Genomic DNA, 23,431 nt, shown 5'->3' with positions numbered 1-23,431 from the left:
AGTGTATGTTTGTATGGAGTGGTCTGCTGTATTCACACTCAACCACAGCCACGGGAATTGGTCTGAATTCCATAGAACATGTAGGAAGCTTATACAAGTGTGACTTGCACTTGGTGAGATGGCGCATGCATGCACTTTTACATTGTTTTTTGGAGCTTGCATGCACCTCACTTCAACCCAAGCAGACAGACTCAGCTTTGTTGTATATGCACGTTGTACGTTCACACAACAAGCTACCATATGTTTGCCTCAGACAGGTTCCAGTTTGTCCTGCCCAATTTGTGCCACAGCTGCACTTGACTACACATCTGTCTTGGAGAAGATGCAACTTGTCCGGGCCCACTTAGCTGATGCCTCTGCAAGTTCCCCAATGTAGTAAAACTGTTAGGAAGTCTTCGGGTTGTTTTTTGTCCTGAAGACCATACGCAGCTATTAAAGTATAAATGTACAGTATATTTATGTATGTTAGAATACACAGAAGCACCTGGGCAGGTTTTTGGTTTTGAAAAAACTAAAGGTTTATTTTTTCCGGCATTCTTGCAGATTTTGTTTTGCTCTCCATCTTGGGCATTGGTAATTAACCTGGACATTTACTTTCTCATTTTTACAGTATTAAAAAAAAAAAAACCTTTATGAATAATTGTTCATTAGTTTTTCACTTTCCATTTTGTAAGTCTCTGAGCTATTATTATTATACAGCACTTTAAGCTACCTTTTTATATTAAAATGTGTAATATAAATAAATTTTGTTGTAATGAATATGTTGCATTAATTTTTAAGAAAGATTTTTGCATTAAATCAAATAGGCTGTTTTCAGATGTTAAAACATTTGCACTTTTAAAATAATTGTATGCTGTATTTATCTTCTTCACTTTTTCTCTGCTATCTCAAATTAATATTAAACAGTCATTTGTGTGTATGTAATTAACTATGCAGTTCTGACAATATTATACCCAAAGTTTTTAGTAAGGTTTTTGTTCAACTTTGAGTAAATCATGGTATCTTTTTAATTTACAATGACAGTTACCTTTTAAAACTTTTTATATCATATACTGTACATTACCAAAACACTTACTGAATATTATTGAATCAGAAACATAAGAGCCTAGTTATACATAGAAATGGCTCCAGCAGACCCCCGTGACCCTGTGTTCGGATTCAGCGGGTTGGAAAATGGATGGATGGATGGATGGCCCTGGTGTAATGCAACAGTGAATGAGAATGAAAGCAATTGTAAATATATAGTAAGAGCAACATAATAAAGAACAAAAATGGCACCGTATTTTTGATGATCTTGTTCTGCTTATATTTTTTTAAAGATGGCACTGAGATTGTTACAGCAGATGCACAAAAGATGCTTAAGTTGGCCGAGCAATGTTTGGAAAGAGCCAAGTCAACCGCCACTAAACTTGGTAAGTCACCCTTAGGGACTGACCTGGGTATCAGTTCAGCCCTGTAAATTCAGTTTTGAATGGATGTCAAAATCACCGGAAAATCTATGACATACTTTTTTTCTACTGAAATCAGTTTTAAGTGTGATTTGCATATGAAATTACTTTCATCTTATAAATGGGGGGGAAAAGTTATTCATCTGTTAACAGGTTCCATGTAATTTATGTATCCATGCCATGTGCCTTTTAATATAGTGGTTTTTGTTTAATCCATTTTAAAGTATTATATTTTCAGTTCCCTAAAACTTTTCAGTCTTTTATGAAACATATCAAAGAAGCTTCCAAAGAAAGTCAAGATGGGACTTTGCACCAAAATAATATTACAGCATGCATATTGCTTTCTGCATTACAGCGGAATGCCTGCTGGAGATTTACCTGAAAAGGTTGTGACTTTATGTATATCAGTAGAAGGTTTAACATCGAAACACACAGTAATTTATTTACTCACTCAAGTTCTGTTTTGGGGACACAAATAGGTCACAACTTTAATGAATTTCATGTCACGTGAGTGAACTGAAATTGAGTAAAATATAACAGATAAAACTATTAGAGATTTGAGTTCACAACTCTGAGACACTCAAGAATGTGAAAATACAAGGGGAACATGTGAAAGCAGCAAATGTATGTTTATAACTAGCATCTTTTCTAAATATAAATCTACTCTGTGTGTGTGTGTGTGTGTATGTGTGTGTGTGTATATATATATATATATATATATATATATATATATATATATATATATATATATAAGTCACAATAATGACCATTAGACATTGCGAAGGTTTGGGGCAGCTACCCGTATAATTGTTTACGGCTGCAAAACGAACTAAATAGCAAAGACATGTGCATTCAACTGAGTCCAAAACAGAACTGATTCTCTTCAGGCAATATGGCGACTTTAAAGGCCAGAAAAGGAAGTGATGTCATCAGCACCGGAACCGGAAGGGATGTCGTTGGCTGCCCAAGAGCTGGGCGGGATTTCCCTAGACTGGTCTGCAAAACATCGAGAGGGAAAATTAGCGCACTTCACCACCCCCTGGTCTGGCATGGAATTACATGTATTCAAGCCCTTTGGTTGTCTCCAAAACACACGTGTGTGACAGGGCCCCCTCCTCAGCCCAGACCCGTCGGGTCAGGGGTTCTGCACTGAGAGGTTGTGAACGCGAGAGAGAGCATCAGCATTGGCGTGGAGAGAACCCTTCCGATGAATGGCCGAAAACTTGTAAGGTTGTAAGTCAAGAAACCACCTCGTGACTCGAGGGTTAGACTCCTTATGCAGGGCCATCCACTGTAAAGGTGCATGGTCCGTGACAAGTGTAAACTCCCACCCCAAGAGGTAGTACCTCAACTGTGTAATCGCCCACTTAATCGCAAGAGCCTCTCTCTCCACCGCCGCATATCTGGTCTCGCGATCCAGCAGTTTCCGGCTCAGGAACATGACGGGGTGTTCAGCACCGTCGACGCTTTGGCTCAGCACGGCTCCCAGGCCTGTGTCCGAAGCGTCCATCTGGAGGATAAAGGGAAGTGAAAAGTCAGGTGCCTTTAAAACAAGTGCTGACATCGAGGCCTTTTTTAAGTCACTGAAGGCTGCCTCAGTCGTCTCAGTCCATACCACAGTGTTAGGGGCCCTCTTCTTTGTTAAATTACTCAAGGGCATGGCTCTCTCCGAAAAGCGTGGTACAAACCGGCGGTAGTACCCTGCTAAGCCGAGAAATGCCTGGACTTGCTGCTTGGTTCGTGGACAGGGCCATGTCAAAATGGCTTCTATTTTAGAGCACTGCGGCTTCACATTACCACGACCCACCAGGTAGCCCAAATATTTGGCTTCTTCCAATCCAAAGAAACATTTCTTTGGATTGATTCAAAGACCGGCTTCACCTAGCGTCTGTAATACTGCTCGGACGTGCTGTAGGTGTTCCTTCCAGGTGCTGGAATAGATGACGACGTCATTCAGATAGGCAGCACTATACGTGTTATGGGGGCGGAGCACTTTATCCACCAGATGTTGGAAAGTTGCAGGAGCCCCATGTAACCCGAATGGAAGGACACGATACTGCCAGTGCCCACTAGGGGTGCTAAACGCGGTTTTACCCTTTGCGGAATCCGTTAAAGGAACCTGCCAGTACCCTTTAGTCATGTCAAGAGTGGTCAAATATTTAGCCTGTCCAAGTCTCTCAAGGAGGTCGTCCACTCGAGGCATTGGATAAGCATCAAAAAGGGAGACCTGATTAAGCCGACAGAAGCCATTGCAAAACCTCCAACTCCCGTCGGGCTTAGAAACCAAGACAATTGGGCTGGACCAGGGACTCGGGACTCTTCTCTATGACTCCTAGGTCCAGCATCCGCTTGATTTCCAGTTCCACTTCAGCTTTCTTTGCCTCAGGAAGCTGATAAGGGCGTTCTCGGATGATGACCCCATGCTCAGTATACAATATCGTGGGCAACCAGAGAGGTCCTTCCGGGTTTTTCGTCTACCACCTCCAGGACGGACGAGATAAGTGCTTCGAGCTCTCGCCTCTGTCGGTTATTTAAATTAGACCCGAAGTTAAGTGTGTTAGTTTGAGAGAAGAAGGAGCGGGGCTGGCCGGAGGAAGGATCAGGGTCCCTTTCCCTCCATGGCTTCAGCAGATTCACATGATATATCCGCTCACTCGGTTGACAATTTGGTTGTTTCACCAAATAATCGATGAGTCCTTTTCTCTCCTTAACTTCATATGGTCCTTGCCAATGGTCAAGTAATTTAGAGTGAGAGGTGGGAACCAATACCATGACTCAATCCCCCGGTTGAAACTCCCGAAGTGTCGTGCCACGGTCATAATAATGGGCCTGTGCTGATTGCGCCTTCTCCATGTGACTTTTTAATATGGGCCTAATTTTTTCAAATCTATCGAGTAATTGCGTGATATATTCCAAAATATTAGTTAAGGGACGGGCCACTTCTTCCCAGCCTTCTTATAAAATGTCCAATATACCCCAGGGTTGTCGTCCGCATAATAATTCAAAGGGTGAGAACCCTGTGGAGGCTTGAGGGACTTCCCTGTAGGCAAAGAGTACGAGGGGGAGGAGTTGATCCCAATTCCCCCCGTCCCCGCTGACCACCTTGCAAAGCATCTGTTTGAGAGTTTGATTAAATCTCTCAACTAAACCATCGGTTTAAGGATGATACACCGCGGTTCTCAAGTGCTTTATTTTCAGTAATTTGGCCGTTTCCCTGAACGTTTCCGAGGTAAACGGAGTCCCTTGATCCGTAAGGATTTCTTTAGGGATTCCAACTCGTGCAAAGACCTCCATCAGTCCCCATGCGATTGCTTTAGAATTGGCTGAGCGCAAGGGAACAGCTTCTGGAAATCGGGTTGCATAATCCACGAGGACTAATATATATTTAAATCCTCGTGCCGAGGGTTCCAGGGGTCCCACTATGTCGACCCCTATCCTTTCAAATGGGACATCAATTAAGGGAAGGGGAATAAGAGGAGCACGGTCCCTCCTAGGAATTTGCCGCAGCTGACATTCAGGACATGAAATACAGAAGCGGCGAACCTCCTCATTTATTCCCAGGCAATAGAAGCAGAGCTTAATGCGCTCTAGTGTTTTTTCGGTGCCCAGGTGGCCTCCTAGGAGGTGGGCGTGTGCTAACTCACAAACTTGCTGCCGGAAAGTTTGTGGGATTAGCAACAGCTTCTGCACTCCCCCCTTGTGCTCACTAACCCGATATAATAAATCATTCTCTAAAACAAAGTGGGGTCCTTGTGGCATGGGCTGATTGGTGCGTTGGCCGTTGACTAAGACAACTGCATTCTTAGCAAATTTAAGGGAATCGTCATTCCATTGTTCCCTTTTAAATGAGGCTGGTGTTTGTCTATATTGAAAGCTCAGATCTGAGAGAGGGTCTGGTCTGACCTCAAGGGGCGGAGAATCAACCCGTTCTGGTGAGACGCGGACAGATGCCGTGATGGCCCGCGACGGTCCAGGAAGTTCCTCATCCTCCTCCTGGTCTCCCATACCTCCCTCCACCGGCTGCATACACGGTGTGGAGACAACTTGAGACGGTGGATTCCCGTCTGTTACTAGGCCCAATTTCGGATTAGGACAGTTCAGTACTTCACTGCTTTTAATATCAGACCAGTCCCGCCCGAGAATCACAGCACACAGTGGATTTGGGAGGACCGCTACGATTAATCTTTTAAGTGATCCTCCGTGGCTGACAAAACATCGAGCGGATTTATAGGAGCGGACATCTCTGTGTACACAGGTAATGCTGGTCTTTATTTTTAACCATTGTCGCGGTAGTACGTATCGGCGGTCAACAATAGAGATGTTGCTGCTGGAATCAAACGGAGCTTCCACTTTGTAGCCATTGATAAGGACCTCTCCCTTATGAGCCATTAACAAGGGGTTTAAAACTACACACAATCCACCCCTCTTTCTCCATTCACATTCCGCCTTGCTCCCGAACGAGGGTCGCGCCTGTGGAATTGGAGACTCCGGTGCAAACTCCGGTTTATGCCGAGAGGGCAGATTAAGAGGGACGTAATCTCTACAGCGTCTGCTAAAGGACCGTTCTGCTCTCCCAAATTGCGAGGCTACCCTCGAGGTTTCAATGAGCTCCACGAGCTCGATGATATTAGAAAATTCTCCCCATACCGGCTGGGTGAAATGTTCGGGCAGGCTGTTTATAAATAAAAAGCAGGGCACTTTTTTGACCATAGAAAAGGTGTCGCACTCAGCTGGCTTTAACCAGCCTGCTACTTCTTCCCAAAGAGCATCCAGTTGCTCTTTGGTAGACCGCTCAGGGTCAAATTTCCAGTTTTTTATTTTTCTCACCTGCTGGTCTGGGGAATCCCCACTTTGCTTTGGGGCCTTAGCCCCGGTGGGAAGGACAGCTCTCTCCTCCGAGAGAGCATAATAAGTTCCCGTCGCTTCCCCCATAGAAACCAGCCCACATCTGTGTGTCCCCTCGACACTCTCCCTATTTGATTTAGGTGACCCGGAGCTAGACAAAGGGAGCGAAGTCTGCACCGGTTCTTTCCGAAATCCGAGACGCGATCCCCGCCCGAAAGCTCGGCCCAGGTACTCTCCCACCTGGATATGATTCAGGTCCGGTCCCATTCTCTTCAGGGTTTCTTCCATCCTGCCGGCTACGCCAGTGTCACAATAATGACCATTAGACATTGCGAAGGTTTGGGGCAGCCACCCGTATAATTGTTTACGGCTGCAAAACGAACTAAATAGCAAAGACATGTGCATTCAACTGAGTCCAAAACAGAACTGATTTTCTTCGGGCAATATGGTGGCTTTAAAGGCCAGAAAAGGAAGTGATGTCATCAGCACCGGAACCGGAAGGGATGTCGTTGGCTGCCCAAGAGCTGGGCGGGATTTCCCTAGACTGGTCTGCAAAAGATCGAGAGGGAAAATTAGTGCACTTCACCACCCCCTGGTCTGTCATGGAATTACATGTATTCAAGCCCTTTGGTTGTCTCCAAAACACACGTGTGTGACAATATATATAATTATATACAGTGCATCCGGAAAGTATTCACAACGCATCACTTTTTCCACATTTTGTTATGTTACAGCCTTATTCCAAAATGGATTAAATTCATTTATTTCCTCACTACACACTCCTTCTACACACAACACCCCATAATGACAACGTGAAAAAAGTTTACTTGAGATTTTTGCAAATTTATTAAAAATAAAAAAATTGAGAAAGCACATATACATAAGTATTCACAGCCTTTGCCATTAAGCTCAAAATTGAGCTCAGGTGCATCCTGTTTCCCCTGATCATCCTTGAGATGTTTCTGCAGCTTAATTGGAGTCCACCTGTGGTAAATTCAGTTGATTGGACATGATTTGGAAAGGCACACACCTGTCTGTATAAGGTCCCACAGTTGACAGTTCATGTCGGAGCACAAACCAAGCATGAAGTCAAAGGAATTATCTGTAGACCTCCAAGACAGGATTGTCTCGAGGCACAAATGTGGGGAAGGTTACAGAAAAATTTCTGCTGTTTTGAAGGTCCCAATGAGCACAGTGGCCTCCATCATCCGTAAGTGGAAGAAGTTCGAAACCACCAGGACTCTTCCTAGAGCTGGCCGGCCATCTAAACTGAGCGATCGGGGGAGAAAGGCCTTAGTCAGGGAAGTGACCAAGAACCTGATGGTCACTCTGTCAGAGCTCCAGAGGTCCTCTTTGGAGAGAGGAGAACCTTCCAGAAGGACAACCATTTCTGCAGCAATCCACCAATCAGGCCTGTATGGTAGAGTGGCCAGACGGAAGCCACTCTTTTGTAAAAGGCACATGGCAGCCCGCCTGGAGTTTGCCAAAAGGCACCTGAAGGACTCTCAGACCATGAGAAAGAAAATTCTCTTGTCTGATGAGACAAAGATTGAACTCTTTGGTGTGAATGCCAGGAGTCACGTTTGGAAGAAACCAGGCACCACTCATCACCAGGCCAATACCATCCCTACAGTGAAGCATGGTAGTGTCAGCATCATGCTGTGGGGATGTTTTTCAGCAGCAGGGACTGGGAGACTAGTCAGGATAAAGGGAAAGATGACTGCAGCAATGTACAGAGACATCCTGGATGAAAACCTGCTCCAGAACGCTCTTGACCTCAGACTGGGGTGACGGTTCATCTTTCAGCAGGACAACAACCCTAAGCACACAGCCAAGATATCAAAGGAGTGGCTTCTGTGAATGTCCTTGAGTGGCCCAGTCAGAGCCCAGACTTGAATCTGATTGAATATCTCTGGAGAGATCTTAAAATGGCTGTGCACCAATGCTTCCCATCCAACCTGATGGAGCTTGAGAGGTGCTGCAAAGAGGAATAGGCGAAACTGGCCAAGGATTGGTGTGCCAAGCTTGTGGCATCATATTCAAAAAGACTTGAGGCTGTAATTGCTGCTAAAGGTGCATCGACAAAGTATTGAGCAAAGGCTGTGAATACTTATGTACATGTGATTTTCTCAGTTTTTTTATTTTTAATAAATTTGCAAAAACCTCAAGTAAACTTTTTTCACGTTGTCATTATGGGGTGTTGTATGTAGAATTCTGGGGGAAAAATGAATTTAATCCATTTTGGAATAAGGCTGTAGCATAACAAAATGTGGAAAAAGTGATGCACTGTGAATACTTTCCGGATGCACTGTATACATATATAATATAATATTGCAGAGTTTACTGTCAAATAATGCAAAGAGTACGCAACACGTGTTTCGCCCTCATTTGGGCTCATCAGGCGTACACATTCTACTGCTCCCCTCTCTGGGAATCGGACGTCAGCGTCAGAGACGAAGTTCATGAATGTAATTACTCCGGACCTACAGGCTGTCAAATAAACAAACCACACGCCGTGGCACAGCGTAAAGTGGCTTCATCTCTGATGCTGACGTCCAAGGTTTGATTCCCCGAGAGGGGAGCAGTAGAGTGTGTACGCCGGACGAGCCCAAATGAGGGCGAAATATGTGTTGCATACTCTTTGCATTATTTGACAGTAAACTATGCAACATTTCATGATTTGCTTCTCGCAACTGAAAGAGGGCACCGTGGCGGATGTTTGCCGAATGGCAGACCAACCACAAGTGTTACCTGGTGGGTAACCGCCCACACAATTCAGATCGTCGAGACACAGACTACGAATGCAATGAATATATATATATATATATATGCAACGATTTTATGTGGCATTTTTATGTCATGTTTTTCGTCAAGCTTTAAATCAGACTTATTTTAAAACCTACATATACATGTTTGGTATCGTTCTTTTCAGAATTTATGGAACTTTAATGTGATGTTAGATTTTCAGATTCTTATTCCATTTTTAAATTATAAACTAAAAAATATCAAGAACTAACGTCCCACGAGACGAGACTTTGTGCCAAAAGATATAACCACGCCTGGTGCCGGAAATAAAAGACAAAGAGTAGGACAGCTGTTGTACAGGCTTTTAAATGTTTGAAGCGCCGTGCAAGATGCAGATCACGCAGCACGGTGGCAGCAGCAGGCCAGCAGCTGATCGAGCAAAGAGGAGGTAAAAAAAAAAAAAAAAAACTGCATTTGTTTCCCATTGTATCACCATTTAAGAAGGGGTTTTGGAGGAGCAACCGCGTCTCCTTGGGGTGCGTTCAGCCCCCCTCTTCACAACGTGAGCGGCAAAGACACAAAGTGGCTGGCAGGCTAGGGGGAGGGGTTGGTGAGCAAAGTGAGCAGGGGGAACCCCCTAGTTTATAATAAAAATGTAAGAGGAGTTTTGAAGGGAACAGTACCAGTATAGTTTATCACTTCACATTCACATTTTCCTGTTTTATCTGTCAAGATTTGAAGATCTCTGAGGTACATGGTTCTTTCTGTGAACTCTGTTCTGTCTGTGAACTCTGGGAACTGTGAAATATCTCCACGTGTTTATGCGAGTTTACTATCTGGGCTCCCCATTATCTTATTATTCAAAAGATCTTAAAGTGACAGCACTCATCCAAAGAACTCTGTGCACAATTGTAAATGCTTTTATCATGTCTCTTCTTTATTTCCTTTGATAAAAATATTCAGCTTCGGCAATCTTTGCTCTCGGCTCTTGCCTAGGCTATCTCTACTTCAGTTATGTCCTTCTTGTGGCGTGGAGTCCAGAACTGCAGAAGAAATTTCACATCAGCCTTTGCAGTTAATTTCTCAGCTTAATCCTAACCTCTCAGGACTTGCATTCCACATCCCATGCAACGTGCTGCTTAAACTTACATCCTATTAGTTGCATAATACGTATGTGCACTGTCAGGTTGACAACCATAATCCAAATCATTCTCTAGCCCATACTGTGCATCATGCAGTTGAACTAAATATTATTAGTTAACCTGTGTCAGCTTTTATATTTATTTACTCAAAAATAAATTAAATTGTCCAGGTCCTCCTTCAGTGATTTTGACAATACCTGCTTATCCATCTAGTTCAATGCCCTATGAGTATTTGGTTTAGCCTTGTGCCCAGTGCTGCCAGAAAAGGTTCTTGCTTCAGCAACAATTAGTTTTTTTATCTAAATGATTTATAAAGATTAAAACAGCAGCTTTAACTGACTTGCAGGACCATGTCTTTATCCTCGTTCTGTAAGCTCTTTCTACATGCATTTGCACCTGTTCCTTAAATCTCCTTGTGTCTCCTATTTTGATGATTAGTTTACTATGAAGTATCTTCAACCTAGTAAAAGATTTCTAAAAATCATGATGAATACTTCCATTCACTCCATTAGAGTCCCACACTATTGGTGTTTTATTACAAAACTGCAGCATATTAGTGATCATTGTTTGTCACATCTAACACATGGTTGAATGACATGCCATTATCTGTTATTGTTGCTGTCTTACACCTGTATTAGACTGGCTTTAAATCCCAATTTAGACATTGCCTTTCAGAATATTCCTTCAAGTAATCTGCTTCAGTAATATGCATTTATTATAAAATATTAAATCCATACAGGCTTCACTTCCCTGTGTTATTCTTAGTTTAAAAAAAAATTACTGATTAACATAGGCTTTTTGTGCATGGATCGGCAGAGCCGACACTAACACTGAATAGTAATGACTAGCATTTGGACAAAAAACAAAGATTGAGATCAAGGTTAGCGAAAAAGGAAAGGTCTAATACTGGGAATTCCAAAAATTGTGTACCTAAACATTATCCAAAAAGCAAAGTCGGAAGCAAATGTGCAAAAATGTGTTACTCTAATTACAGATTTAGTGTAAAGCGCCATGAAATCTTTTAGAGTGAAGCCAGAATCTTTGATGTTATTTTCACTGCAATGCTGCTTTAAATAATTGCTGCCTTAATGACGTTGAAACCCACCATTGTGTCTTAACAATGTCATCCCAAAATGTTTTGTGGGAGATGGTTTAATAATTAAACACCACTCAATACCACTTCAAATTATGCCAAAGCAGAATACAAAAACAATTAACACGGTAGAAGAAATTTATCACTGGAAGAAAAATTAAACTAAAACCCATTACTGATTCTCAAAGCGTAACACTTTGATATTCTCAGTTAAGTAAACAATTATTGATTAACATCTAAATAACTGTTGTTCCACTCCACTATTTCCCAGTTTCTCTCAATTTAAGTTTGTTTAAATGAAGTTGTTCATTATCATAATCTTGCCATCTAAAGTAAATTTTTTGATATTATCATAAAGTTGAAAGCTACCATCTGCATCACGATCACAGTCATGCATCTATCCAAGCACATCTGTATTCCGTTCTTTTATTGATACAGATACTGTACGTAGAGTAACAAGAATGGTATTCCTGCTAATCACAATGCTTTAGAGCTGCATTCTGCCATGCAGGAGGTAATTTTTTGATTACAGGACACCAACAGCACCACAAATGGTGATGACTGAGTGGAATGTATTCAAAAGTTTAGGCACCCTTGCTTAAAATATCTGTTACTGTGAATAGTTAAGTGAGCAGAAAATGAACCGATCACCAAAAGGCATAAAAGTTAAAGATGACGCATTCGTTTTTAGCATTTTATGCAAGATTCCTGTATTGTTTGTGTTTTGTACAATTGCACATTAAAAAAAAAAAAAAAAGTAAAAGAGCGCCATGCCAATGTTTTGTCACCCCAAGATAATTAAGGACTCTGATAATTTTTAGCAACCTCTCAGACCTTAATTAGCTTGCTAGGGCTATGGCTTGTTCACAGAAATTCTTTGGAAACTCCAGATGATGCAAATTGCAAAGCTGCATAAATTCTCTGACTCCTCAAACCCTATCCCAAGTATCGGCAGCCGTTGGCTCCTCTAAGCAGCTGCCTAGCACTCTGGGGGAAAAAAAAAAAAATAACTGATGCTCACAAAGCAGGAGAAGGCACAAGAAGATAGCAAAGGGTTTTCAGGTAGCTGTGTCCTCAGTTCCTCAGCCATGTTCTTAAGAAATGGCAGTTAACAGGAACGGTGGTCAAGTTGGCCTGGAAGACCAAGAAAACGTCTGAAGGAACAACTTATTGGATTGCTAGAAAGGCAGATGACACCCCCACACCCAACCACAACCCTGTTTGACTAAAACAGACCTTCAGGAAGATTTAGCTGCATTGTTCTAATGTGCAGTGACACCTGAACAAATATTACCTCCATGGAAGAGTCAGCAGAAGAAAATCTTTCCTGGGCCCCACTCAAAAAATTCAGTGGCTGCAAATGAACAACGGTTTTCAAATGATGAACATCTACACAAGCCTGAACTTTTTGGCCACAATGTGCAAAGGTATGTTTGCAAAAAAAAGGGGCGCCAAGTTCCTGGATAATAACACTTCTTCAGCTATTAAGCATGGGGGTGGATCGATCCGGCTCTGGGCTTGTGTTGCAGCCAGTGGCCCAGGGAAGATGTCATGGATAAGAAGGAAGAATGGATTGAAATAAATACCAGCAAATTCTGGAAGCAAATATCACACCATCTGTAAAAAAAAAAAAAAAACTTAAAAATAGGATAGGTCCTACAAAAAGATAATGATCTGAAACCCTCCTCAAAATTTACAATGGAATACATCAAGAGGCACACGATGAAGTTTTGCCATGGCCCTCACCTGACCTAAACATCATTGAAAATCTGTGGATAGATCTTGAAAGAGCAGTGCATACAAGATGACTCAAGAACTTGCAGAATTAGAAGCCCTTTGCAAGGACAAATGGGTGAAAATACCACAAGTAAGGATTTGAAATACTATTAGCTTGCTACAAAAAGAGTTTACAAGGTGTAATACTTGACAAAGGGGGTGTTCCTAAGTACTGACCATGTCAGATGCCCTAAATGCATCAGGTCCTTTTCAATTTTTGGTATTTTGTACCTATGAATGATGGAAATAAAAATGTAACCTTGCTTAAAATATTAAAGAAATGTGTCATCTTTAACTTTTATGCCTTTGGTGATCAGTTCATCTTCTCCTCACTTTACTATTCACAGTAACAGACATTTTAAGCAAGGGTGCTCAACTTTTGCATGCCACTGTATATTGTGAATGATGTCAGTAAATAATCTCAGGAAACTAGAAACAAGTGTCATAAGAGCAAAGAGAATGTGTAATACTTTTTGTTTGCAGGGCAAGACCATACAGGGGACCAAAACTTAACCAGAGCACAAATTAAAATTTACCAATTCTGGATTTATACTTCATGTAGAGGAAAGCTTCAACGGTGTTGTTCAAACATTCATCTGCAAGCAAGAAGAGTTCAAGATTTGTACACTGTCGGTTGGAGACATTTGTGAACACACTGTTCCTGTCTAGTCAAAGCAGCCCAAGTGACGATAAGCAATGACAACAAGAGAAATGAAGCAAAGCTGTGCTTATAATGTAAACATCAACCACAGGCTTGAAAATTTCAGATCAACAATGTTCTTGACAGCATCTCTGACAGCTGTTCTACAAAGCTGATAAAATTTAAAATATTCTTAAGGTGCTTGACTGGTTTCCCACTGACTGAAGGCTGTATTTATCACTTGAAGCAATCTGTCCCAGGATGAATACATGGTTAAATTAAGCTTTCCAACTAGTGAGCATGCATTTTGGCATAAATGGAAAAGTTTCTCAGGCTTAGGATATCAGATTAGTCATATATTGTCTGACTTGATTAAATTGATGTTTATTTCACATACATACATTGAGTCCACCTTGAAATGCTTCATTCAAACTTTTATTAATAGTTTGTATATCCTTACTTTCCCATTAATAATGATAATTCTTTACATTTATATAGTGCTTTTCTCACTACTCAAAGCACTGCCACACAGGGAGGACCCAGGACGTGAACCCATGATCTCCTTACTTCAAAGCAGCAGCACTACCACTGTGCCACCTGCGTGATTCTTCTTCTTCTTGCTGTTGCCTACCTAAACAGTTTAATTTTCCCAAATTGAAAATCTTTTACGGTAGCGGAGTGATAAGCTGTACTTTATCAAATCTCCAGGGAACGGGTTTTAAATTGCAGCCCAGTCAGCTTCTGTTCAGAGCTTGTACATTCTTCCATTCTTTAATTTGCCCCTTAATAAGTATGGCCTGTGATGGAAAAGTTCTACGTCTAGGGGTGATTCCTTTCTTGTGCACAGTGCTGCTGGAGAAAGTGTTGGCTACCTGCTATCCTAAAATTAGCTAAGATGGGTTCAGATAAGAGAAGAAGAGAAACTGATGGACATACAGTATATATGAGCTCACAAAATAAAATAATTCCCTGAATAATTAATAATTTTAATAATCTTGGGCCTGGGCTTTGTCTTTGTGGAATGTTCTTATTTTTCCATATTGTCTGTTTTTAATTTTTTTTTTCAAATGCACACTGAGGTTATTTGTCTACATCACAAAAGACATGCAGGTTGCCCAAAGCGAGGAAGTGTGCTCTGCATTATACTTGTGTGGACGAAAAAGGCACACTGAAAAGCAGACAGATAATAGTTTCTAAATTCTCCTGTTTATTAATTTGGAGTCACAGTAAGTAGAGATTCAAAAGAGTATAACTTATTGCCGCAAAGCTCAATTGAACCCTGATCAAAAGCCAGGAGGGGTTTTTTTATACTTAAGCATCTCATGATTAATAAGACAGAAAGAACATCCTTATCAAAACAGTAAAGTTAAACAATATGTCTGTTGAGCTAAGCATTATCTGTGTTTTGGAAGCTAAGCACAGGAGAGACGCCTTTGCATAAACTGTACTTTCTGCAGCCTTGTGACCTTGTCCCTGAAACATTCACTCTGAGAAAGGGAAAACAAGAAACAGCTTACATTTTATTCATGTGGACACTATTTCTCCTGAACCCTGGAATAACATATTTTTGTTAGTTCATAAGTCAAAGTGTCTCTCACTGGCAAGTTACAAAATAGTTATTATAAAAATTCTAATTTACTAAACACACAAAATACATGGTGCTGAGCTTAGCTTGCAGAGCTGGTTAATGCCTCTCGTGCAATACTCTGGCTCACCATAACCTTACAAATGGACCCAGCAGCTTTAGGCAATTAAAGAATTAGTTTGTGTCTATGTGTGCAGGAATGGTTATGTTTTAAATCAGTTAAATTTCACACATCTTTAATACATTATATTTAATACATTATCATTTTACTTAGTGCAGATAAACATTTGGTGATTTAAAAATAATGAAAATTAAGTGATACGGTTGCATTAATAATATTGTTTACTCCAGTGAAGAAATGCTGTTTAGCTCTGAAGAGAACAGAGCTGATAAACTCATTTAGACAGTAATGTGTTGTTGGGTCTGCGCTGATTTTTCACATAAAACACTGCTATCTGAATGCACTTGATAAGACTTTTCTGAGGAAATCAAAATAACACTTTTAAACACTGAAATTAAACAGTAACTCTTAAGTCCTTGAATGTCTCCTCTCCTTTTCTGGAATTCTACTCAAACAGACACAATGAGGAATGAGTACACAGTGATGCAGTAATTAGCACAAATTCCAGTTTCTTTGTGGTGTTTCTTTCCATGAACTAGTTTCTTATCATGGGCCAAATATTTGCACAGTAGGCTGTGAAAGCGCTTTTCATAGTGAGTCTATTTGAATTGTCTAATGTGACTGAGTGTGTCCAGTAATTGAAAGGTGTCCTGCTCATGGATGATTCCTGCTTTCTACCCACTTCTGCTATGACAGTCTCAGGTCCCTTGAGACCATTCATTATAATAACTGTCTTCAGAAATTCGCATCTAATTTAGAAATTGGTACAAAAACTTTGAGCCACTGTGATTCTTCAGGAACTATAATAAGTTTGAGACCCCCAGCTGAGGGAAATCTTTACATACCTTTTATATTTGTCTGATTATTGGCTAAGATAAAGTTATTAAATGAGATTACCACAAATCATATTCAGTTCTACAATTTCTTTCCATTTAAATAATTTTTATTGAAAACCAATTAACAAATGTTATTGACTGTAATTGGTAGTATGGTCATGAGGAAATTAGCGCTACTGCTACATTGATCTACCATCCTGGGTTTGAATCCCACACCCAAACATTTTCTGTATGTAGTTTGCATATTCTCTTTACCATTGTGTGGGTTTAGTTCTGGGTACCCCTGTTTTCCTCCCCCATCCTGAAAAGGCAAGTGGTTTAGGTTAAATCATGCCCCTAAATTAAACCCAGTGTGGGTGTGTGTGAGTGGGCCCTGTGATGGGCAGATTCATGCTTTGTGCACGTAGCCGTTGCGGTTCGCCATGGCCACGAATTGGATTAAGCAGGTTTAAAAATGCTATTAACCATGATTAGTAATGGAAGACCCAGGAACTAATTGTTCATTTTCTTAATCTTTTTAACAAAATTAATTTAGAAAAACTGAAAAATCTGGCACTTGCGTACGGTAATGTATCTTAGATAAATCAAGCAAACTCAAAAATGTATAAAAAATACAAAGTATCTAGTGTGTCCACAAGGGGGAGCCACTGAGCCCCAAAACATCAGACACAATAGTACTCCACACAGTCCTGGGTTCAAATAAAGTATTTTATTATAAATAAGTCACCAAATGTCCAGTAAAGACCAACCACAATTATAATCACAGCAAGTGTCTCTCTTCTCTCCTTCCGCTCCTGTGAGTGTCACCCACTGCCTCCCGACTCTGACTCCCAGATGTGTGGTGGCAGGCTTCTTTTCAAACCAGACCCGGGAATGCTACCAGTGCCACAGCCTGTCCACTTGGGAACACTTCCTGGTTGTATGGAAAGTAGGAAGGTCAGGGACACCCAAGAACCCCGGTAGATGTCCCAACTGAACCGCCACAAGAGGACCACAGCCACCTGCCATTATGGAATGGAACTGCTCCCAACTTCAACTGGTCCAACCATTATATTATTCTGGCCAGGCACAAAGTTGTTTCTTCATCCAGCCAGCCAACCTGTCCTTCCTTGTGATCTGGCCTCCCATCTGAGTAAGAAACTGTCCTTCTGATCAGAAGGGATTCCTGTTCACTATTTTTAATAAAAATAAGTGGAAAGGTGTTTATAGGGAGAAAGCAAAATGTTTAAGGAGTAAGTGTGGCTGTCAAAAATTCCCACTCTTATTTTATGGATAGGGTGGTTAATCCAAATCAGAAAAACAGTAATGTTCAGAATCACTTCCCCTTCTCTCCCTGTCAGATTTTGACTTTCCACCTCCTGGCATTTGAGCTCTGCCCCATCTTGCATCAATGCCTTTAGCCTTAAAGTGTTTCTTGCAGGAATGTGCCTTTAAATTCTACCATGGTGCTGCTTAAATTAGTTCTGGGGTTAGGTTCATTCTTTAAAAGCTCTGGGACACTAGTCCACCATATCCTTCAGCTGCTCCTTGAACCTTTGCAACATGAACAGGTAAAATCTTGGGCCTGGTCACTGACCATATGGAGTCTGCACATTTCCCTAAGTCTATGTGGGCTTTCCTTCTGGTACTCCAGTTTTCTTTACGCATTCTAATGGCTTAGTGGATTGAATGGGAACTAAACGTTGGGCCTGTGCGACTGCATATATGTGCACTGTGCAATTGATTTGCATTCAGTCCAATGTTGCTTTCAACCTTAATTTTGATGCTAGTTGGAAACACTTTTGTCCTAACAACCCTGAATTGTTTAAATCATGTAAAGATGGTGGCTGGAAGCATCTCTTACTAATTTTCAGTTTCTTTCATTTGCATTTAAATCACAGGCATGCAGCAAAGTATACCGAGGTAAATAAAAAACAAAGAGCATTTGTTGCAGGGTCAGATTATATTTTAGTGAGAAACTTACTAAGGGTATAATTAGCTGTTTACATTTGCAAGCGCATTATCATTTAGGCATTGAAAAGAATGCAATAAAGTATAAATTACACTTATTTGAGTGTAGGAGCTTAACAACATACTTTGAAATCCTGATATTGCCATCTCATATCCCAAAGTAGCAAATCCTGTTTTCTTTTCATTGTTTAAATTTAAAACTGACCATGAAATTATTTCTTTGACTAGCCATGTGCGCCCAACTATGTTGCGCGTGTTAAAGTTGTCTGTGAAGGGCTCCCTGTTTAAACGCGGCTGCCAGTCGTGAACTGGGCCCTTCGTCGCACAGCATTATGATTTTTTATAAGGGAAACAAAATTACAAAACAAAACCCTTGGACATTGATTCGATAGGAACGGCCTACTCGGAATCACTGTCCGAATAGTAATTATTTGGTGGTGGAGGAGCATTTCTACTTCTCTCCATTCACAATCCGTCTCGTTTTCATGACGTTGTCGTTTCCTCTCACGATCTCTTCTCAACCTTTCTCCAATCTCGCAGGTTGCTTTGTGGCAATCCAAAGAGTAAGGAAGAACCAATGCTTCTTTCTTGAACTCCAAACGTCGACTGATGGAAAATCACAGAAGTGTGTCCGACTTATATACTCTGACTGCCAACTTCAAGTAGTGGGTGAACATTCGATTTGGACGAAGTGCTGCCAACGACGGTCGATAGAAACACAAAAAACCACGGCGTTGATGCCAGATCTAAACACAAAGAGTGGTATCGACAGTGTTTGTAAACAAAAGTAACAAACCAAGGTGTTGTGTATTCAGCCAGTACAAACAGCACGTAGTCTCCTTTAGTTCAATCCTCTTTAATCACCACACTCCAACCTCATCCAGCGATCCTCCCCCTCACATCCTCTCCTCCTCCATCACTACTGCCCTCTACTGAACACAGCAGGAACACCACACAAGGCAGTGAATTCGCGGACAAACAAAGATCAAGATCCAAATGAAGATTATATATAAAGATTGAGATTATAAGTGCTTTGAAAGTGACCTATGGAGGCAAATAAAGCTTTTCTAATGTGACATTTTATGTATTTTTCCTATTTGTTATTAAAGGCAAATTAGAAGAAAAGCCTGCCGCCTTGGAACAGCACCGACCTACGTGCAAGCCAGGGCATCGCAGAGTTCTCTCAGATGGAGGGCAAGCAACATCCCCTTTCCTTCCTCCAGAAATCTTTGAGAAGATGCAGATTGCTGACACACAAAACACAAAAAAGTAAGATAAATGACAGACAGTATTGTCTAAATTGAGTCTTTCAGACTTGACTGTACAGTTTATATTGCAAATGGACAGGAATTAATGTCTAAATATACATGTTCTTTCAGCACATGATATTTTCTGCTAGAGACCATCACTCCATTGTTAATTTTGTCTGTTTTCTTGAATAATGAATTACTTTAAGTGACACACAGGTAGTAACTCACACTACTACGAGTATTTAAAACATTTCTGTGCAAAGAATTTTTTTTTTCATTGATTCAACTGTTGTACTTCTTTTCCTAAAACCTGTCATGTCATTTTCCAATCTGCTTAATCCAGATCAGGGTCTTGTTGGGGGCTGGAGCCTATTCCAGGTAGCATTGGGCACAAGGCAAGAACAAACCCTGGATAGGGTACCAGTCCATCTCAGAGTCAACACACATCCCCACACACTAGAAACACACTAGGGCCAATTGCCATCACCAGTTAACCTAACCTACATGTCGTTTGACAGTGGGAACAAAAGGAGCACCTGGAGGAAACCCATGCATACACGGGGAGAATGTACAAACTCTGGTCTCCTTACGGAGAGGCAGCAACACTACCACTGTACCACCTTCCTAAAACATGTAAAGAGCAAATCAGTTTTTTTCAAAGATTATCAATCTACAGACTAAGTATTTTCAGACAGTTGATATTAAATACTGGGATAATTATTTATTTAGGTTTAATTAGGTTAGGCAGACCTATACCTTATAAGCAAATATTATATATTTGTGAAACACATTTTCCAGAAATAGGCTGGATGGTGGCACAGTGGTTAGCAGTATGGGTTTAGAATTCTGTATCCAATCATTGTCCATGTAGACTGAGAATGCAAAATCTCCCCTCGTCTGTTTGGGTTTTCCTGCCATTTACCTACAGACATATGAGTTGATGATTCCTAATTGGCTCTGCATGAGTGTGGGTGTGAGTGGGCCCGGCAATGAACTGTCCATGGATAATTCTTGCCTTGTGACTGAATACTGCTGAAATTGCCTTGGCTCCTCAATCCTCCAATCCTGAAATGGTTTAAGTGTGTTTGAGATTGTTATATTTTGTTAGGTTACTTTTCCAAAAATGGATGGAAAAGTGGTGCAGTAGTTACTACTTCTGTGTCACAGCTGCAGAAGACTGGGTTCAAATCCTGGTCCGGTTATCATGTGTGTGAAACTTCCAAGTTATCTCCATTTCCTGTACAGAGATCTTTCATCAGGGACTCCAGTTATTCTCCTAAAGTTGTGTGTTTTAGGATAACTTATAACTTAAATTGATGCTATATGAGTGAGAATGGGTTTGGACACGAAATGTGTCCTGCAGTAAACTGGTGCGTCTTCCAAAGTTTGTTCCTGTTTTGCATAGAAATCTGCTGGGATACGCTCCTGCATCCTTCAGCCTGGAACTGGATTAAGCAGATTTGAGAACTTATCTGTGTAGTTTCCAAAATAAAGCATTCTTAATACCAATGTGGAATTAAAAGCATTTGGAGATACTAGTTCAGGGGAAGAAACTTCTTCATTTTATTGTGAATAAAATGTAATGTGTGCGTGTGTTTTTTGTGAAAGGGAGCTTACACCAATGGAAGAGGCATCTAGACTTAATCAGAAGCTCAAGGCTACGTATGAAGCAAGACTGGCCCGTCTGAACCCCAGTCAGGCTATGCAGAAAACGTCCCTGGTGAGTCATGTTTGTGAAGATCAATTGCTCAGCTCATCTCTTATCTTGCAGTACTCTTGGGAAAACAATAGTTCAACATTTAATACAACTTGCTTTTTAAAACAAAAACTGAACATTTTTTTAATTTCATATCTATAATATTTCTTTGAGTAATAATATTATAAGGTTCAAAGTGTTATAAATAAACTTGACATTTCCTTTTAAAAATCTGAAAATACTGTTTATTTTTTTTTTTTAGCTTATTTTGGGTGAGACTGCTGTAGGCTGGTTTCAGTTCCACTGCTTTATTTTTATAAATCTATATACATAAATGTATATTTAAAGATTATGGTTTAAAAAATATAACTCTGTTCCTTTAAAGTATAACTTACACCTGTTATAGTGAGAGATAGTAATGTATATTATGAATTCTGTCTAATGCTGATAAAATAAATACATGTTTAAGCAATGCATTTTTCATGTGACTTTGGTTGCCATTTTTATAAAATGTATTGCTAAACATATTTCATTGATTTTTTTTCCTTGTAATATTAAAGGCATATTTTTTTTTAGAATACCCATTAGTTATTCTAATTTACATGTATGTTTAGATTGTGTATGCATTTTGTAAGAACCACAGTAAACTTATTTTCTCACTGTAGTTGCATAAATTGTCTTGGCATACCTTATGATTTCTGTCTGGGTATGTTTTATAATGATAAATGAACTTAATGGTGTCTTGATATCTACAGTAGAATAGTGAGTCTGTGTTACATTATATTGAAGATGTCAGCAACTTCCCTAAAGGCATTCTTGAAAGTACTCCATTTTCTATAGTCATTTGATTCGAATAAAAACAAAGTGATCATATAGGAAAATATTATATTTAATATGTATTGAGATATTGAGCCATTCATATATTCCTCATGAAACATTACTTTCTGTTTAATAAGAATTTCTAAATATTGTAGAAGAGCAGTTTCCTCATCGTGCAAGAAAAGTCTGAAATTAATTATTGATTTTGGTGCTTCTGGAATCATTAGTGTAGCATAAATATAGCACCATTTACAGATAATCTAATTCAAGTTAAATATTTCACATTTCAATTCATTTTCTTGTTGTTTTTAACTGGTGACAGCAATTACTTAGCCATCATCTGAAGCTACTGTAGTTCATCTGTCTCGTTTATTTCATCAGGCTCCTTATGTTTAGCCAAGACTGTTGTTGGTGACAGTTACAGTATTTCCTTGAGGACTTCAGTGGTTTTTAAGCCTTTGCTCAGTTTGTCTTTTATGTTAATTATCCCTGGTTATATTCTCTTAATTTTGTTTGGGGTTTGGCAGTTATGGTTTTAATTTAGCTATATTCATACTTTTTTATTAAGAAAATGTTTTGAAGCTACTTAAATAACACTCATATTGGGCTTATGAGTAGGAAATCATACTTTTGATATTATTTTGATATTGATATACTTGCTTATATACATACATCTTACACCTGATTAGCCCACTAAGGGTTACAGAGGTACTGTAGAAAAGTGAATAGATGGGTGGAATAACTATTTATATTTTGATTAATAACTACTAAGTCTTTAGATGATATGTCATGTGTAGTGTGAAGCAGTTATCGATATTAAGTTGCTCCAAGTTCACATTGTTACTGTTTTATTTCAGTGTTGTATTTTAGGTGGCACTTTCCTATCATAATAAGCAGTGTGTGTTATGAAAATGCTTTTAAAAGATAAGTTGCACAGGGATACTCTTTGCCTGCTGCTATCTGCAGAGTCAGGTTAAGCCAACAAGGAATCATGAAACATAATGCTATGTTGTTTTATGTTCACTGCCAAAAAAAGATCCAGTACTTCGTACTTTGAGCTGTCTCAAGGATTTTGACACTAATGACAACAGTCAGAGGCTGCCACAAAAGGGGGTTCGTCCAACACCTCTGTAATTCTTTATTTCGCTGTAAAATAAAATGTTTGCAGGCTCTCATCACCTGTATGCCCTCACAACGGCCATTACAGAGCTTTTTTTTTAAATTATTTTAAGAAGATTACAAAATCATCACCTGCATGCCCTGTAATACAAAATATAATTAATATTGTAATATTTAAATGTAACCGATTAATAACTGAAATGCTATAAGAAGCCAAAAGAAAAACCCTCACCTTACAGCAGCCATTACTGAACTAAAAACGCATGAGCCCCTTTTTCCAATATGCCAATTTACATAGCAGTGTTTTTGGTGATGTTAACTACTTCTCAGCTCTGCCATTGCCCTCTTTCCTATGAAAATAAAACT

At 40.1% G+C, this 23,431-nt stretch overlaps 1 protein-coding gene across 2 annotated transcripts in view; it reads left to right on the top strand.

Annotated features, from left to right (window-relative positions):
• The window catches only part of vps9d1 (VPS9 domain containing 1), a 131,311-nt gene that overhangs the window by 13,219 nt on the left and 94,661 nt on the right, over positions 1-23,431 (top strand). For both annotated transcript variants that reach the window (XM_028809882.2, XM_028809883.2), the window contains exons 3-5: positions 1,320-1,412; positions 19,291-19,450; positions 21,040-21,151. In XM_028809882.2, coding sequence (XP_028665715.2) covers positions 1,320-1,412; positions 19,291-19,450; positions 21,040-21,151 — 365 coding nt within the window. The remainder of the gene's footprint in view (positions 1-1,319; positions 1,413-19,290; positions 19,451-21,039; positions 21,152-23,431) is intronic.

Source organism: Erpetoichthys calabaricus, chromosome 9 (genome assembly GCF_900747795.2).
Source record: "Erpetoichthys calabaricus chromosome 9, fErpCal1.3, whole genome shotgun sequence".
NCBI classification, from domain to species: Eukaryota; Metazoa; Chordata; class Cladistia; order Polypteriformes; family Polypteridae; genus Erpetoichthys; species Erpetoichthys calabaricus.
Note: the sequence above shows the minus strand (reverse complement) of the source record. Positions and strands in the feature narration are given on the sequence as shown.